This window comes from Triturus cristatus, chromosome 4_1 (assembly GCF_964204655.1).
Source record: "Triturus cristatus chromosome 4_1, aTriCri1.1, whole genome shotgun sequence".
NCBI classification, from domain to species: Eukaryota; Metazoa; Chordata; class Amphibia; order Caudata; family Salamandridae; genus Triturus; species Triturus cristatus.
The window spans coordinates 281711485-281731512 of NC_140585.1; the positions used below are offsets into that span (position 1 = coordinate 281711485).

Consider the following 20028-nt stretch of genomic DNA (forward strand, 5'->3'; position numbering starts at 1 on the left):
GAAGCGCTGCCGCCAACGAGTACTATTGTCGCCGTGATGCCTCTCAAGGGAGACAGACCGGGGCACGCGCAGCGATCGGGGTCTGTGGACGCGCTTCTGAGAAGCGCAGACGCACACGCCCCCAAGCGCGCGCGCGCCACGCTCCGCCGACCGCCGGGCTTGTTTACAAGGAGGGCTCACTTGTCAGTGAGTAAACTTTTTCAAAATATCTGCACGCTTATTGAAGTGATTTTTTGGCTCTTAGTCAAAGAGATCTGTTCACTTATAAACTTTTCGGGCCACGTTTTCCTACAAGTATTTGCTCATTTGGAGACTCGTTTCCACTTTTCAAAGGCTTCTTGCACGTTTCCAAAGAGTTCTGCACACTTTTCAACACGTTTGGTGTCATTTTAAAACAAACCAGCATACCTTAACAGAGTTGTGAACTACTTTTTAAAGACCAAAGGAATACTCACAAACATTAAATGTCACCTACGCACTTTGAAACCTTAGCAGCTATGTATATTGCCGTTTTTATAGGACTCCGGCTATTGTGCGCATGGCGCCGACCCCTTCATTCAGATGGCGCTCCTTGCCGTGCCTGGTGGACCAGATTTTGCCTTATCTAAGAAATTCCTTTCCTCGGATGGCCCCCTATCTCTCCTCTCACCGTGTAACTGAACCTGACGCTGACCCCCCCCCCCCCCCCCCCCCCCGGCCGCTCCCCCGGGCACGCTTTTGTCTCCTTCAAACCCTTCTCTGTGTGTATGTGTTTGCTACTGTATTCCCGTTACTTCACTCCTGGGCAAATGCCCTTTTTCCGTCCTATTCCGAAGACCATTTATTGCGCCCCAAGACCAACAGATGGTGATCTCCCCCCTAACCCCCCCCCGAACCGAACCAGAACCCACTCCACAAAGCCAACCAATTTGCACACAAAGCCAGTGCCTCCCCCCGAGACCCCGACTCTGCCCACCACTACCCACAGCAACGTGCTCCCGATTCTCCCCCCCCCCCCTTGCCATCCGCACCCTACAACGTGAGACTCCCGCAGTCCGGGAAACCATTTCCCTCCCTAAGCGGCACCCTTGTCCCCATACCTCCTACTCTCTTTCCGCGCCGTGTGACCTTCCCCACATCACTCATCCATCCAAATTAGTGCCCAATTCCCCCCCCCCCCCCCCCCCCCACTCACCAGCATTTGCCCAAACCTGACCTGCGTTAACGGCCACCCTACACATTTTTATTCAAACCCTACTGTGCCTACCCTATGCAATGCCCCCCCCCTCCCCCCCCCCCCCCCCCCCCCCCCCACGCTGTTCCACTCTTGCTGCCCCGGCTGACCCTAGGGGGTGGTTATGGGACCATGCTCGTCAGAATACAGTGATTGACGAGTGGCACTTGGCGGGGACGGGCCTAATTTATGTAATGCTTTAACAACTGTGCATTTCCTCTTTTTGTCATGCCTTTTCATCCTCCTGTCTCACATTGCCTGATACAGATCACACATGTGGTTGTAGTTTGTTTAGCCTTAAGGTTGATGTGGAGCCGTGAATGTCAACCCCGCCAAATTTAGCCACAAAAAAACAAGTTACGCAGGGCAGGAGCCTGGATTTGGGAAATTTCAATCTGTGTGACATGAAATAGACATGTTTGTGGGCATTTATTGTCGGCGTGTCATCTTTGTTTGTTTCCTAGCATAGCAATTGCTCAAACAGTGCAGATAAGCTTTGAGTGTTTCAATGCGTCTCCACACAGCACAATTGCACATGACATTATGTAAATATAGGCATTTAAGTCTCTTACCTGGGTTAGATTCTCTGGGGACCCCCACCGCCCACACCCACCTTGCTGTCTGCGTGCATGTCTTCACATCCTCCAGGGACGATGTTTACTCGGTGTCTGCTGTGGTCAAGATCTGAACATAAACGTAAACCGTGAAACACATCATGTTTGAATATGATAAGCTGTCTTCAAAATTAAAAAAAGTGTACTTCTTTAACACCAAATAATGTTTTACCGTAGTGCATCGCATAATATTAAGGAATTGACTGGCATATATTAAAAGTGAATATTTTTAAACGCGCACTGTGAAATAGTCCTGTTCCCGCCCTAACGCCAATGATATTAGTGAACTAAAAGGCAAGTCAGTGTACCTTATATTTGGCCTCCGTTATTATAGATGGAGCAACATTATAGGATTTTAAAACAAACACGAGAGATGTTTGCACAGCGCGTATCCTGAACTCGCCTTTTTGAAGGTGCTCATGTAGGTGATAATGCACAAAAGGGAGGCTCGGTGAAGTAGAGTATTTGCTTGGGCCCATTTTGAGCCTGAACCTAACATTAGCCCTCTTTAGTTACATCAAAAGATAATGCTTTGTCCTTAATTTCTGATGGGCGAGATTAGAGGATGAGTAGGGTCAGACTGGGAAACAAAATAGGTTGGGTTCCAAAAAAAAAAGTGGTATCCATGAAATAAGCAGACAGCTTAAAAAGGGGCACCAATGAAAAAATAAGTATTAAAAATGCAATAGGTCTCGCCTTTCATTAAGTTTTAGCCATTTGCTTGGCTGTACAATACCATTATTTATTTATTATTTATTTTATAACACTTGTAAGGCGCACAGCTACCCACAAAGGGTTTCCCGGCGCCGGACCAGCAAAACACAAAACACAACTGGATAGAGAGCATTTAAAGCACTTATTTGTCGAACAACCAGGTTTTTACACTTTTTCTAAAATTCATATAGCTTTCCTCCTTGCGTATATGAATGGGTAATGTGTTCCACAGAGTTGGGCCCAAATAGGAAAATGATCTCCCGCCTATTCTAGCCCGTTTGAACCTCGGTACCGCAAAGTTCGCAGCAGTGCAAGAACGAAGACTGCGATTGGGGAGGTAGGGCTTAGCAAGGTCCTGTAGGTATTTGGGGGCAGTGCCAGCTTTGATTTTAAATAGGTAGGTCAGGGTTTTGAAATGAATCCGGTTTTCAACCCTGAGCCAATGCAGGTCCCTAAGATGTTTGGTGATCCTAGCGGATCTAGGGATTCTGCAAAGCAGTCTGGCAGCAGCGTTTTGCACCAGTTGCAGACGTCTTATTACTGCTTTGTTTGAGCCCAGGTACAAGATGTTACCGTAATCAAGCCGAGATGTCACTAAGGCATTGACTACGGTCTTCTGGGTAGTAGGTGGTAACATCCAGACAATTTTGCGAAGCCATTTAAGAATGGTAAAACATATGCCTGCCACTTTGTTGGCTTGCTGAGTCATAAATAGACTGTCATCTATGATGACCCCAAGGTTTCTGACCTGAGAGGCTGGAGGTGGAAGTTTACCTAATGACGATGGCCAATGGGGATCACTCCAGAGATCTTTACTATTCCCTAAGAGGAGGACCTCTGTTTTCTCCCCATTTAATTTAGGTTGATTAGCTGACATCCAACTAAATATTTCCTGAAGGCCTATTTTTAATGCAGATGGAGCAGATGGGTCAGATTTGGAAAGTGAAAATAGGATTTGAGAATCATCTGCATAAGTCATTAAAATAAGACCAAAATTTTCTGCAAGATTGGCCAATGGTCGTAGGTACAAATTAAAAAACAAAGGGCTCAGGATCGATCCCTGTGGCACACCATGAGGAGAGTGGAATACCTCAGAGCATGTCTCTGAAGAGGAGATCTGGAAAGTGCGGAGGGATAAGTATGATCTAATCCACTCCAGTGCTTTGCCTTCGACACCATTCTCCCCCAACCTGTCAAGCAGTATGGAGTGAGAAATGGTGTCGAAGGCCGCACTTAGATCCAACAAGACCAATGCTACCGTTTGGCCGTCATCCATGAGCTCCCTGATCTTTTCTGTGACCCCAAGCAGGGCGGTCTCGGTGGAATAACCACTCCTAAACCCAGATTGGGACGAATGAAGAAGCTCGTTATTTTCCACATAGGTTGAAAGTGCCTTATGGATGTGCCTCTCCAAAATTTTTGAAAAGGCAGGCAGTAATGAAATTGGACGATAATTGGCCAATATCATAGGGTCTGCGGCCGGCTTTTTAAGTAGAGGACTGACCATAGCATGTTTCCATAGAGCAGGAACTGTGGCCTGCTCAATGGAGGCGTTCAGTATCTCAGCTATGGAGATCATGGCAGAGTCCTCTAATTTACTTAAGATACTGATAGGAATAGGGTCACGTGGGGAACCCGATTTGATCGATTTTAATAATTCCTTCAGTGTATCCAGATTAATGGGAGGCCAGGCTTCAAGATGACAATTTCCTCTGGGGACTTGGGGGATGTTATATTGTTTATGTGTGATCGTGCTGTCCCTTTTGATATTAGAGACAATGTTCTCAATCTTATCGGTGAAAAACGAAGCCAAGTCCTGGCACTGCTGGGTATTGAGAGGGGTAGGTTCCGCTCTTGAATTCTCACCAGCCAGCTCTTTTACAGTATTGAAGAGAGTCTGGGATTTATTTACGGCCATGTTAATGCTAGTAGTAACATAGCATGCTTTAGCTTTCATGCATGCTGAATGATAGCTATTTCTGGCCTTTCGGTAAACTTCTTTTTGATGGAGTTCATAGTTTTTACGCCACTGCCTCTCCAGGGTCTTACATGTGGATTTTTCTTTCTTAAGAGCTTCTGTGTACCAGGGGGCGGGAGGGCGATGTGTTTTTCCTTTGCAACGGGATAGGGGCAGGCAGTTATCCGCTGCACCATTTAACCATGTTTGTGTAGCCTCTGCTATGCTTTCCATATCTCCATCTAAGCATGGGTGATCTTTCCTCAAAGCATTGTTGAGATCCTCCAAATTTAGAGATTTCCAATTTCTCCTAAAAGATTCTGAAGGAGTCGTAACAGGACATTTGGTAGGTTTAAGTGAGATAGCGAAACGTAATAGGAAATGATCTGACCAGAGAACAGGAGTAGTGTTAAGCCATGAGAGTTCTTTCATATTTGATATAATAGGGTCTAACAAGTGTCCAGCTTTGTGAGTTGGACCCCTATTACGTAAAGTCATATCTAAAACCATAAAGTCGTCTATTAAGTTTTTGCAGGTCTTGTTGTTGTCATCTTCTAAATGAAGATTCAAATCTCCAAGTACAGTAAAGTTTTGAGCATTTAGATGTTGGGGTAGGATAAAGTTTACCAAATTATCTGACCAAGAGGGATTATTTACTGGCGGTCGATAGATCAGTACGCCAGAGAAGGTAAAATTGGGACTGAGGGTAATTTTAAATGATGCCACTTCGCAGTTAGGAATGTCTGCAGGTTCAAAGTTGCACACAAAATCTCTACTGTGAATAATGGCAATACCCCCTCCTGTTTGGCCTACCCGATCCCTCCTTACAATAGCATAGCTTGGGGGGAGGGCAGTTGCAACGTCTGGACCTGATCCGTCATGAAGCCAAGTCTCGGTTAAGAATATGGCGATGGGCTTTTTTTCCATTAAAAGATGAAAAATATCTAATTTGTGTTGTGGTAGTGAACGACAGTTTACCAAGTAGAATATGAAATTGTTAGGACTCTCTCCCTGCTGGTAAGGTTTGATAACAGTACCCTGGGGGGTTTCAGAATAGGGCTGATAGTTAGTCAAAGAAAGGGTACATTCAGGGCATGTTTGTAAGCCAGCTAATAACGGGTTCAGGGTTATGCAGTTATCATGGTTATTGGGGCGTAACGCCCTAAGTTTGGCACCTGTTAACATACCGGATAGTGAAGGGGCAGAGTATTGTGCCCTATGTCCCGGCTTGGCCCGGACGGGCACAGACGGGCTGACTCTGGCTGGACTCCGGCGAAGACGAGGCGCGTCCGCTAAAACGCGTCCGCTATCGCGGAGAAGACTGTTTCTTTTTATCACTGAGCCTAGAGCGATCTCACCGCTCTGTCCCGCCCTAAGATGGCCGCCACTAAATCCCTGGTGCTCGGTGCCTTGCCCTGAATCGGCAGGTATCGAGCGCGTGTGTGCTGGAGAAAATGCGGGTAAGTAACAAGTGTGCTGACTGCAAATTACTAAGTTTAAAAACACAAGTATTACAAATTAACACAATCCAGGTTTTAAAACGTTTTTGTTCGATTAAAATCGGCTTTCAATTGTCCTCTAGCGCAATGATTGAGCAGTAAGGTAACACACTGCCCGAGTGCCCGAGTAAAGCAAATGGCTTTAACTTAATCAAAGGCGAGACCTATTGCATTTTCAATGCTTGTTATTGGTTTTCGTGGCTCCACCTGCTGCCCCTGCTGTGTGCAAGGGAAATATCCCATAGAAAAAAGATATAAACTTTGACGACGACTGGAGTCACAAGTTGATTTCTTTTATGTGCAGGTGGTTTCATTTTTTTGTGAGTCACTTAGTGAGTTTCTTCCGCATTAGGCTAAACTCAAAGAGTTGTATACACAATATATCACAGTATCATTCTCATATCATGGTTTATATCAGTCAGTTATCCTTGACCCAACTGTAATCATTAGGAACGGCAATGGAAGCATTGAATAAGTGAAGCTCTACACCAACAATAGCACAAAAAGCAGGTTTGAAAAAGAAGTTAAAAAGGAGGTTGTTTAAAAGTTGTACTTCTTGTAAACACTTGGGCCCTCATTACGATGCCGGTCTGACGAGTGTCCGACCGGCATCATTTCGGGATCAGAACCGCCCGACAAATAGGCAGCAGTCCCAACCTCCAGATTACCATCCAACCGCCGTGTAGGCAGTAGGAAACATGCAGTTTTGCATTAAGGCTTGTGCTTCAGCCCAGAAAAGGGCCAAAGCACAAGCCTCAATGCAAAACGGCATGTTTGGAAACATCCCTGCACAATGTGCCAGGCTCCATGTGATGACTGGCACCGGGTGAATGGATGTTTCGGGTGGCCCCACAGGAGACCCCTGGGCCCCAAAGCGGAGGCCCAGGGGGGACAGGGGTCCTGCATGGGGCCCCCAAAGTCCTTTTCCAACAGCCTTTCCAACGCGGTCTGATCGCCATGGAAAGGCAGTCGGAAAGGGGCATCGTAATCCCTACAGAGGTGTCTGAGCAAGCACCGCCCCAATTGTAGGGTACTACGCTCCGGGCGATGGTCCAACGGACTCCTTGAGCCCGTCGGAACGGTCGGTCCCTCCGCCTTCTGCCTCCAACCGCCTGCATCATAATGCGGCGGTCAGACTGCGGCACCAGATGTCGGACAGACCGCCACTGACAAGCCATTGGTGGCAGTCCGTTCGACATTGTAATCGGGCCCTTGGTCTTTTGCTTGATGGTGGATATCACAATGAGATTGCACTTTTATTAAATTGTGCTTGTGGGCTGGTTTTGTTTTCTATACATATGTTATTAGCAAGGACCAATTACTGGAGGTACAATGGGTGGTGGTGGTGTGAGCACACCATTTTGAAAGAGAAGAAATTGAAATAAGAACACTGCTCTTGACAGACATGTCCTACTAAACTGTGGGATTTCAGTATAAGCATTTATTTCCACTTCTCTAGCACCAGATATATTTCATAAACTCTTTGTTCGAGGCATGTGAGCTGTAGATCACATTCTGTGCATAGCCCGCCATCGAGTGTTGAGTCCGGATGTTTGCACTTGTTTTTCTTTGAAGAATTCTTTCCAGTCACGAGGTAGATGACTCCTCCTTTCAATGATAGTGCGCATGGGCATTGACTCCATAGTTTTTTTCCACCATTGTGTTCTGACGTCTTACTTGCAAAAACCAAACTTTCGATCGGAAAGCTCGTGGAAGGGCGTTGAGCCTACCCGTGTTGGGCCGACCCACAGACTATGGAACAAACTTCCTTTAAATTCTGCCCTCGGTGTCATGAGAAATACCTGCGCACTGACTCACACGAAGTGTGTAACCTGTGTTTGTCCCCCGAACAGAGTGAACAGTACAGAGACATGTGCTAGGCTTTATGCTACAAGAAGACACTTCGCGACAGGCAGAGTTGAAGTCCCGACATGCAGAGCCAGCACACAAGCTCTATTCCGGACATCTTCAGACAACAATCAGACGAAGAGGCCGGCGAGGCCATGGAAACCGAGGAGGAGCAGGAGCCGATCGCCATCCCAGAACTCAGCTCTGACCAAGAGGATGACATCCCACATGGACAACGAACCGTGAGTACAGCTCCCCCTTCGTCCAAAGACCCAGCTCCACAAAAGAAGAAGGCTCCAGTCCAACACACGCCCTCGGGCTCCAGTCGGCACCGAGATCGTGCTTCCGATGCCCCGCCTTCTGGCTCGGCACCAAAGCCTACCAAAAAGAATTCCGGCTCCGAAAAGACTCACTCCAAATCAAGTTCAGAGCCGAGACCTTTGAGATCGAAACACAAGTCCGGTGCCGACCCCACCCATTCGGCTCCGAAACACACTTAGCATCCAAAAACATCAACATCCAAGACTTCGACACCGAACCTTTCGGCGCGCAAACAATCATATCCTCCAAAATCATCTAAAAGACAAACCGGATCTGAAACAAAAAGTGCTGTATATCCATCCTCAAACTGAACATATCACCGCTAAAGTGACTTTAAAAAGGACTGACACAGAGGAAGAATACCACATTCCTTTAAAGAGGAGAACAGTTGGAACTAACCCTTCCCCTCCTCCTCTTCCTCTTTCTTCTCCTCCTTCACCTCAGTTTCAGCCTATTTCGCCTGATCATTCACCACAGCATACACCTGACAACCAGGATGATGGGGATGACAATGGGGATGGGGATGATAATCAACCAATGCAAGACCCATGGGATGATTACAATACCAATTTGCCCACAGGCAATGATTCTGATTTATATCCTAACAAGCCCTCTCCACCAGATGACAGTGTAGGCTACATTGATTTACTGGGTAGAGCTGCCAACTATCATGGTGTGCAGCTACATAAGGAATCCTTAGAAGAGGATTTCCTCTTTGAAACCCTCAGTACCACGCAGAGGTCATCACATACACTACCTATGCTCAAAGGGATGATTAGGCATGTAGATGACATTTTTAACGACCCGGTCAGAGCTTGTATTCTTACCCCTAGAGTAGACAGAAAATACAAGCCAGCACGATCAGACCCAGTATATATTAAAGGTCAGTTGCCACTAGACTCCCTGGTTGTGTCCAATGCAAGAAAAAGGGACAACTTCCAAACAACAGGAGATGCTCCACCCTCTGATAAGGAATCCAAACTTATTGATGCTTCCGGGAAAAGGGTAGCCTCTCAGGCAGCCAATTTCTGGCATGTCTCCAACACTCAGGCATTGCTAGCACGATATGACCGTGCACATTTGAACGGGATGGAGCAATTAATACAATATTTGCCCCAGGAACATAGATCTAAGGCACAAGACCTGGTGCGTGAAGGGCAACTTATTTCCAATAATGCTATAAGATGTTCCGTAGATGCTGCAGACACTACTGCTAGAGCGATAAACACCAGTGTCCTCTTGAGAAGACATGCTTGGCTTCTCATATCAGGGTTCAAACCGGAGGTGCAAACCTCCATTTTAAACACTCCCTTTGATAAACAGCATCTATTTGGCCCAATGGCTCATTCACTAGAGAAAATGAAGAAGGACACTGAAGTGGCCAAATCCATGGGAGGCCTTCAGTCAGCACAAAGCTATGGTTCCTTTTGGCTCTCCTTTTACCGCGGAGGCTCAAAACATACCTCCTCAAAGGCCAACACCTATAAGGGCAATAACCAACCCTCTCCATCTAGTGGTTACTTCAGAGGGGGTCACAGAGGAAACAACGGCAAAAGCCGGGGCAGGGGTTCAAACACACGCATCTCCCCCTCCAATACAAAGCAGTGACTTGCCTCCACTTCCCCCTGACCACCTAACACCTGTCGGGAAAAGACTGTCAGATTTCATACCAATCTGGCAGTCAATAACACCAGACAATTGGGTACTACAAATTATCCATTTTGGTTACTGCCTGGAGTTCATCAACACTCCACCAAAGTCACACAAACTTTCACCTTATCACCTACACCTCCTCAAGCAAGAGGAGCTATAGAACCTGTACCACCGCAACATCAAGGGTCTGGCGTATACTCTTTTTACTTCCTAATACCCAAAAAGATGCTTCTCTTAGACCACTATTAGATCTCATAGAACTCAATCTTTACATTCAGTCAGATCATTTCCACATGGTAACACTTCAACAAGTACTTCCCCTGCTGAAGAAAGGTGACTTTCTGTCTACTCTAGATTTAAAAGACGGCTATTTCCATATTCCAATCCACCCTGCTCATCGCAAATTCCTCAGGTTTGTGGTAGTGGGTCAACACTTCCAGTTCAAGGTACTCCCATTCGGATTCACCACAGCCCCCAGAGTCTTCACAAAGTGACTGGCAGTAGTAGCTGCTCACCTGAGAAGACAAAGCATCCATGTCTTCCGATACTTGGACGACTGGCTCATCAAAGCCAGCACGTACCAGCAATGCCTTCAGGACACTTTCAAAACAATTCAGTTACTACATCAACTGGGGTTCTCAATCAATGTGACAAAAGCACATCTCCAACCAGACAATACTCAGGATTACCTTGTAGCCACGATAGATACTCAAAAGGCTCTGCCTTTCCCAGCAAAGCCAGAATTCAAAATATTCAGGCTTTAGGTCACCTCAGCATGCTTTGGTAAGCTGCGCATGATTCGTAAAATTCTCCCTTTTTTGCCTATGGACACACGCCGAACTGTCATTCATGCTCTTATAACGTCACATTTGGACTATGCAAACAGTCTGTATGTGGGTGCTCCGGCCTATTTGATTAAACGTCTGCAGATTGTACAGAATGCTGCGGCAAGGCTGATATGTAAAAAACCCCTATTGGCACTCGATCTCCCCTCATCTGAAGAAGCTACACTGGTTGCCGATGGCCAGCTGCATACAGTTCAAATCTCTGGTCCTGGCATTTAGAGCAATAAAAGGGCAAGGGCCCGCTTATCTCAGAGCCAGACTCAGGCCTGTCCAGATCTAATCATCTACGCTTCCTGCGCCCTCCCCGTTTTCGTTGCTCCAGAACGGGGGGCAGAGCTTTCGCAGTTATTACTGCCAAATCCTGGAATAGCCTGCCACTATCTCTTCGTATGACTGAATCCGAATGCCTGTTTCGGCGTAATTTAAAAACCTGGCTGTTCTCCAACCCTTAGCCACGCCAGATACTCATTACTGCCTTCTGTCCGTAGCACCAGGACACCCCCGTTGGGGGTAGCTGCGCGCTTTATAAGCTTCAAAAATAAATAAATAAATAGTTCTCCAGTTTCAACCCAATCTTTGGATTCCAGCTCGGGTTTATATGCAACTGCTGGGAATGATGGCATCTTGCATCATAATCGTTCCCCATGCCAGACTGCACATGTGTCCACTTCAAGAATGCCTAGCCAGTCAGTGGAACCAGTCACAGGGTCTATTGACCGATCTAGTGTTAGTAAGAGGCTGTACTCATCACTCTCTGCAGTGGTGGAACACAAAATTTGTCAAAAGGACGGCAGTTCATAGACCCAGTTACCGATAGTAATGACAGCGGATGCATCCCTCACTGGCTGGGGAGCTCACCTACAACATCACACAGTGCAAGGCCTTTGCAGTCAACAGCAGAAGTTGCTCCACATCAATCATCTAGAGCTGCTTGCAATCTTTCTAGCCCTCAAAGCATTTCAGACTCACCTAGAGGGCAAAGCTGTCTTGATTCGTACAGACAACATGACAGCTATGTATTACATACAAAAACAGTGGGAACACACTCTCTCCAACCATCCCACTTAGCCCAAGACATCTGGAGGTGGGCCATTCACCACAAACATTATCTCCTAGCGGAACATATCCCAGGAGTGAACAACCAGATTGCAGATCTCCTCAGCAGGCAGAGGCAGCAAATACACGAATGGGGACTCTCAGGTTCTCCTCCCATACTGTCAAAACTTGGAGAGTCCCTCACATAGACCTGTTGTAAAACGCAAAATGCTGAAGCTTTGCCTCTAGGTACCCACACCCGCAATCCAAGGGCAATGCACTATGGATGAACTGGTCAGGGTTATTTGCCTACCCTTTTCCGCCTCTCCCACTTATTCCATTAGTGGTTCACAAGCTCAGGCAAATGTGTCTCACACTAATCCTAGTAGCTACCACATGGGCACGTCAACCTTAGTTCACAACCCTGTTGGAGCTGTCTCTGGTTCCGCATCAAAAGCTGCATTTAACCTCCAGTCTCCTCACACAAAGCCATGGAGAAATCAGACACCCAGATCCCAAACAGCTGAACCTCGCGATTTGGCTCCTGAAATCTTAGAGTTTGGTTACTTAAAACTTCCACCAGAATGTATAAATATCATTAGGGAAGTTAGAAGACGTACTACAAGGGCATGCTACACAGCTAAGTGGAAGAGATTTGTTATTTACTGTGGTAACAATCATATCAACCCTCTTGATGCTTCCATACAGAACATAATATGCTATTTGTTACACTTGCAACAATCAGCGTTGGCTTATACCTCTATCAGACTACACCTAGTGGCAATTGCTCCATATCTCCAAAATAAACAACATTTGTCATTGTTTAGAGTACCTGTGATCAAAGCTTTCATGGAAGGACTAAAAAGAGTCGTACCACCAAAACTTCCACCAGTTCCACTGTGGTATCTTAATTTAGTCCTTACAAGGTTAATGGGCCCACCTTTTTAGCCTATGCACAAATGCAAAACTACAGTTCCTCTCTTGGAAAACAGCTTTCCTCATTGCAATCACATCATTAAAGAGATTGAGTGAATTACAGGCGTATCATCACCCCCTCATAGCACCGACCCCCTTACGAGCCACATACACACATATCGCCCCATAACGCCATATCACATATTAACAGTGCCTGCCCCATTATGGAGCTCACAGGCACACATTCCTACACCATCATCTACCCCCAACCTCTCAAGAAAAGCATCCAAATGCTTTAAACACAATTTGATAAAACTACACCCTGAAAAACCCATCTCTGATCCCTACTTCTCAACAAACAAAGGACATATAACCACGGATATCATCTTTTACACTAAACGAAGAGCACAATGGAGGAAAGCATTCCTGGCTATATTTGCGATCTCCTCCACTAGGAAAACCGCTCACGGTCTCATTATCTCTATCTCCCCCTCCCAAATTTTTAAAGCGACAGCAACCATCACCATCTATAATAATGGATCCATTCTCATACAATCAACAGACCGATGCTTAAACCTGTTGGATAACATCTTCCCCATTATCAAAGAACAAGTGATAAAACCCCAAACCCTTCCCCAGGCAACTCCCACCACCAGCACACAACCTATCACACCACCAAATCCTACCTCTAGCCATGCGCCTCTCCTATCCCGACCATTATTTACATCCGAGCTCTGTGCTTCCACCCTCCCCGCTCGACTCACCCATAAGACACTCCCCCTTCCTACTGGACCAGTATGTACACCCATCACAGACTCACACACCACCGCATCGATATCACGACCATTAGCTACAATTAAGCTCCCCGCCCCACTAGATTCCCCCATAAGACACTCCCCCCTCACTACTGCACCAGCATATTCACCCTTAACAGATTCAATATTCTCCCCTGGAATGAACATATCTCCCCCCATTGTCAACACTACCCCTTGCAAAACCAACACTCTCACGACCACATCCCCACCGCACACCTCTACGCCTCACACGCCCACTCCCCATTCCAGTCCACCCATCCCCGATCTGGAGAGGGAACCAGATAGGACGCCCCACAACAACTTAGAAGACGTGCCTCCGTCTTACCACCCACTTGACCTAAGCACACCCCCCACAACCACAATACATCCTCCAATCTTGCTCCCACCCTCACCAGACCCTAGACTTGACGAGATCATACTCTCATTACGGCAAATCAAAGAAGAATTACAAGCTTTATCGGAGGGTCTTCTGAGCCAACCTTGGTACACTAGATCTACACGACAGACTAAATCAAACTTGCACCTGACCCACTCAGTAGTAACTTTGAAATTTTCGTCCCCCAGGTGGAAATCAGTGCCTTTTCACAATAAATCAACCCGACCAATCCGCAGTACTAATCCGCTTTTGGAGAAAGATTTACTCTCTCTACTCCAATCCTATGAACCCTCACACCGGAATCACAATACTATGTCTCCAGATCACCCACCCAATATGGCTCCAATCCCAACTATTCCCCCTAACACTCACAGGCCCACTAAACACAACCCTAGAGGCATCATCGAAAACAACTTTAGACAAGTTCCCCTCATTCAGGAACCCAATACATCCCACATCACACCCCGTCTTCAGTGTATACTCCTAAACTGTAGATCGGCCTAAAGACACGCAGCCGACATAGCTGACCTCATTCTCACACAAGAACCAGACTTGCTAATTTTAACCGAAACTTGGTTAAAGGAATCCTCTACACCCATCATTGACATACTAGTACCCCCAAACTATGACATCATCAGACTGGATAGAATTGATAAGACAGGGGGTGGTATCGCCGGCTTACACCGTAATAATATTTCAGTAAACAGATCCATATCCCCTGTATTCCCTTCTTGTGAATACATATGCCTCGACATAACTAGCAATGGCAAACCAGTATGCTCTCTACACACCCTCTACCATCCACCAGGTGATAACCTGACCTTTACCGAACATTTCATGGATATTGTCTCTTCTAATACCGGACATCAAAATACCCAAATATTTCTCGGAGACCTCAATCTCCACTGGAATGACCCCAATGAAGCAGTGGTCAATAGTCTCAAAAACTTCCTCTCTGACCTCGACCTCACCCAAATTTGAAACAGCTCTACACACGATAAAGGATGAATCCTTGATTTAGTAATTTCTAAAGTTGACTCCATCCAGTTAGATATGATCCATCCTTGTGATTGGTCCGATCATCATATTATCACCTTCTTCATCAATGAAACAGTGAAACTTAACTCGGTTCAACCCACAAGACCTAAAGTATGGAAGAGGGATTTGAAAAACATTGACCCTAACGTAATCACAACTTCCAGCTATAACCTACTTCTTCCCCCTGAAGGGATATCCAAAGTTCATGATCTCACCAACCACTACTTCAATTCCATGAACTTGATATTAAATGAGGTAGCCCCCCTTCAACTAAAGAGAGTCTCCACAAAAGATTCTAAGCCTTGGTACAATGGAAGATTCAACGAGGACAGACGATCTCTAAGAACATCTGAACGCACATGGAGATCATCTCCATCCGCCAATCACCTCAAGATACTAAGAAAGAAGAGAAACGCATACTACAGAAAGATCAAGCGCACTAAAGCAGACTTCTTCAGCCACCAATTAGACCAGGCAAATAATCGCCCAAAAAAACTTTTCGAGTTAATCAAAACTCAATCTAAGGATGCACCTCACCGCCCCCAAAATAAATTAGGCCCACGACCCAACTGTGAAGAATTTGCTTCCTTCTTCACTCAGAAAACCGACAGCATTAAGAAGGACCTTCTCAACAATCTAATCACAAACTGTCTCACATACGAACCCCTCACCATCCCTTCCAATTGCACCACATCGAATCTCATCAAAGTTCGACCTAAAAAATAATGCATCTTGGTCATCCTTTAATACTTACAACGAAGAATCTATTCGCAAATTGCTTATTGCCCTGAACCCTGCCAATCACTTCACTGACCCTCTCCCAGCAAACGCCGTAAAAGACTACACCCCGCTGCTGCTACCTCTCTGGACCAAGATCATAAATAATTCTTTACGACAAGGTTGCATCCCGGACATGCTCAAAGCTGGGCATGTATCCCCCATTCTAAAGAAACCTACGGCTGACCCTGCGGACTTAAACAACTACAGCCCTATATCCAACATCCCTACCTTGGCCAAACTCTTAGAAAAATGTGTACACCTTCAGCTTATAAGACATATTGAACATTTTAACCTACTCAACAAATACGAATCAGGTTTCAGTGCAGGTCACAGCACAGAATCAGCCATAACCCATATAGTTGACGATGCTATACAAATCCTAGATCAGAATGGAGCCTGCTTACTCATCTTGCTAGACGTTTCCTCGGCCTTTGATTCCATCAAACACGATAACCTGATAGACCTTCTGAAACACAGAATGGGATTATCGGGATCAGTTCTAAATTGGTTCACTTTGGTCCTCCAACACAGATCACAACAATTCAAGGTCAACCACTCCCTGTCCAAACCCGTCCCAGTCACTTTAGGAGACCCACAAGGGTCTTCACTATCTCCGACACTGTTCAATCCATTCATGGAACCACTCACCGAAATTCTCTACGCGTCTAACGTGCAATATCACATGTACGCTGATGACACACAACTATACCTTAAGATCCATACCCTAGAAGACATCAAATCGCTCAACACTACTCTCGGAAAAACTCAGACTTGGCTGGCAGAACACCATCTAAAATTGAATGCCCTCAAAACTGAATTCCTCCTAATCGCTCCTCCCGCCCAAGTACCCATAATGCAAGGCTGGATCAAACACCTCACTGCACTCCACTGCCAACCTATCATTGTGGACTCAGCGAAATCGCTGGGAATAACACTGGACAGAAACCTCAATATGCAAAAACACATCAGCAACGCAACAAAAGGAACAAACTTTCAGATAAATACGTTGAGAGAGCTGAAACCTTTCCTTCCGGAAAAGGACTTCAAGCTGGCAGTACAAGCTCTAGTCATCCCAAGAGTGGATTACGGGAGTGTCTCTCTCTGCGGCCTCCCCAAAGCCCCAACAGCCCCGCTAAGAGCATCAATCAACGCCGCAGCGAGACTTATCACTGGCTCGAAAAGAAGCTCCCACATATCCCCTGACCTAAAATCCCTTAATTTGCTACCTTTTGAAGCCAGAATTAATTTGAAAATAGCATGTATGACACATAAAGCCATTCATCACAATGCACCCAGCTATCTGGCACAGAAACTGGCGCCCTCATGTGGGGTCAGATCTTCAAGAAGTGCTAAAAACCTGCTACAGAAACCGCAAAGATTCAACAAGAAGAAAACATATAACCGAACCTTTTCAGGAATGGCGCCCAGAATCTGGAATGCTGTACCCCCAGAAACTAAACTTATTCCCTCTACTGCATCTTTCAAAAAAGAAGTGAAATCGCTTCTCATGACTAAATTCACTTGAGCATGGATTACTGATATTATGCGACCCATCGTATCTTCGATATGGAACTTAAGAATGCCTACTGTCCATCCAGATATCCTAGCTAGTGTAACTACATTATGCTTGATATTTTGGGATCGTTTTGTTATGTACCATATAACTATGTATCTACGAGACGATGTGTATACTATCATTGACATACATTGAACCCTATGTCATTTACCTGTACTATGTAACTAAGACACTTACCCTGTAAAGCGCTCTGATACCCGCAAGGGTCTTGTTCACGCTGTATAAAACTTTCAAATAGATAAATAACCATAGAAGAACCATTTATCCAACTACACAAAGCCAAAGTGGTTCTTCGTACTAATCCTAAGGTCGTATCTGCATTTCACATAAATCAGTCGATAGAATTACCTGTATTCTTTGCTCAACCTGATTCAATTGCAGAAAGAGCTCTACACACCTTAGATGTTAAAAGAGCACTCTTGTACTACACTGAAAGGACAAAATCTTTTCGTAAAACGAAACAACTCTTTGTTGCTTTTGCGCCACCACACAACGGCAATCCTTTCTCAAAATCAGGTATTGCAAGGTAGATTTAAGTGCATTCAATCCTGTTATATGAAAGCAAAGAGAACTCTAACTGTACACCCTAAGGAACATTCCACTCGTAAGCTAAGGGCCACTATGGCTTTTTTAGGAAACATTCCTATTGTTGACATTTGCAAAGCTGCAACATGGTCTACACCGCACACATTCACTAAACATTATTGTGTAGATGTGTCAGCAAGACAACAAGCCAATGTGGGTCAAGCAGTACTTAAGATACCATTTCAAACGGCTCCAACAGCTACAGGTTAGCCACTGCTTTGGGAGGATACTGCTATGTAATCTATGCACAGCATGTGATCTACAGCTCACATGCCTCGAACGGATAATGTTACTTACCCAGTAAGCATCTGTTCTTGGCTTGTAGAGCTGTACAGCCACATGCGCCCACCCACCTCCCTGAATACCTGTAGCTGCTGCAGCTCTCTATTAATTTACATACATGCAAATTGACACCTCTATTCTTTACCACTACTCCATTCTCACCCTCTGCGGCAAACAATTAAATAATGGAGTCGATGCCCATGTGCACTATCATCGAAAGGAGGAGTAACCTACCTTGTGACTGGAAAGACTTCTTCGAAGAAAAGCAATTGCAAACATCCGGACCCAACACTAGATGGTGAGCTATGCACAGCATGTGGCTCTACAGCTCAAAATGCCTAGAACAGATGGTTACTGGGTAAGTAACATTATCCTTTTCCTGTTTCAAAGACATGATTCAGAAGAATTTGATTTACGGAACAGAGAAAGAGGTCCGGAGGAGAGCAAGATTTGTGTCCAAGGAGGACGTTGATAAGTTAAAAACAAGGTACGTATTATATTGTTATTATGATCGATAGTTTGTGTGATTGGATGAATAATTCATGCTTAATAGTTTCACTGCTGCTGGCAGGAAAGGCAGTGGTTGATGGCATGAGAGCCTCAGCCACCTTCCCTCAGGTCAGTAGACACCAGCGGGAGGTAGAAGAAGACAGGGGGAATATTGAGCTATCATCTTCTCTTCTGGCCCCTTCTTCAGATATCTGAGGCAGCTGACTAACCAGTGTCTGTCTGTGCACCATCTTCAGAGCCTGGTATTACACTGCACTGATTTCAAAGCGTTGACTGAGTATTGAATCCTGTCCTTCCTTCTTCTGTCTTCGAATTGAAGTCTTATCCAGCAAAGGATCCAGTTTGCCATATAGGTTGTAGACTCATGGGGTCATAATGCATAATTTTTGTACCTTTGTAAAAAAAGATTAAACTGATACAAGTCTCGCCATTTTTTCTGCTTGCCTGTTAGGAAATCGACTAAACAGATGTTTTCCTATGTTTGTTGCTCTTGTACCTAGAAATGGCGCATACTGTTTTTGCTTCACACTTAGTCCTGTCTACCCTGTGTGAAAAGAGGAGAAATATGTTTGTGCTATTCCTTATGTATATGCTGCAACATTATGCAAAATCAGTGTGCTTCATTTTTCTCTTCTACAATGCTTTACATCATGTGATCCAGTTTCAGTATGGAGTAAACCCTGGCTGCAGCATATACTGTTTGCAGGCAAGCAGTAAAAAGTGCATATTTTAACTTAGCTCCATTTCATCTCTGGGTACAGATATTTATTTAATTTGTCCCCAAGTTAATGTTTTGTATTTAGCCTAGTACTTTTCTCATTGTGTGTGAAGACTGTTTGGTATTCAGTGCCAAAAAAGTTAAATGTCTTAGTGCAGTTCATTGTGAACAGTGTCCGTGTTGGGATGATCTGGCTTGTCACTCAGCTCCCAAAATTTGCTGTGATTTTATGTGTAAAGTATGAAAGGTCTGAACAGGTTTTACTGTCTGAGCTAATAACGGTAGGGTGGATGTCCTATCCAATGATGGAAGCATATGTCCAAGCACCATAGTTATCACATGCACCCGTAGCCTTGCCTGGTTTTCTAACTTAAAGCACTCTGCATGTTGGATGAAGAGGTCCTGCTTGGTAATAAGAAATGCAAACTACAATTCCCTACATGTGAAGTGCTATTGGCCAACAGGCCAGGATTGGATCTAAGTGATGTGCTTTGCATGAAAAGTTGTCGGCTGTGATAAACACATCCATAGGATGGTCTTGGTTCATTGTGGAACAGCAGCAGGTACAAAAAGAGGCATGGGAGCAGATGTAAATTTGAATGTGTGGGATGAAGAAGCAAGATGTTTGAATCATGCATTAGGGGAGATACTCAATAGATGGTGTTACTTTGAATGGGATTAAGAAAGCAGGGGATGCATCAAAGATATTAACTTAGCATTTTATTTATCTTTTA

At 45.2% G+C, this 20028-nt stretch overlaps 1 protein-coding gene across 2 annotated transcripts in view; it reads left to right on the plus strand.

The window, feature by feature from the left end:
• The window catches only part of LOC146854277 (zinc finger CCCH-type antiviral protein 1-like), a 479951-nt gene that overhangs the window by 382214 nt on the left and 77709 nt on the right, over positions 1–20028 (plus strand). Inside the window, exon 10 of one of the 2 annotated variants that reach the window (XM_085652061.1) lies at positions 18457–18553. The exons of the other annotated variant lie outside the window; for it this stretch is intronic. Coding sequence (XP_085508187.1) covers positions 18457–18553 — 97 coding nt within the window. The remainder of the gene's footprint in view (positions 1–18456; positions 18554–20028) is intronic. 2 annotated transcript variants of the gene reach the window in all.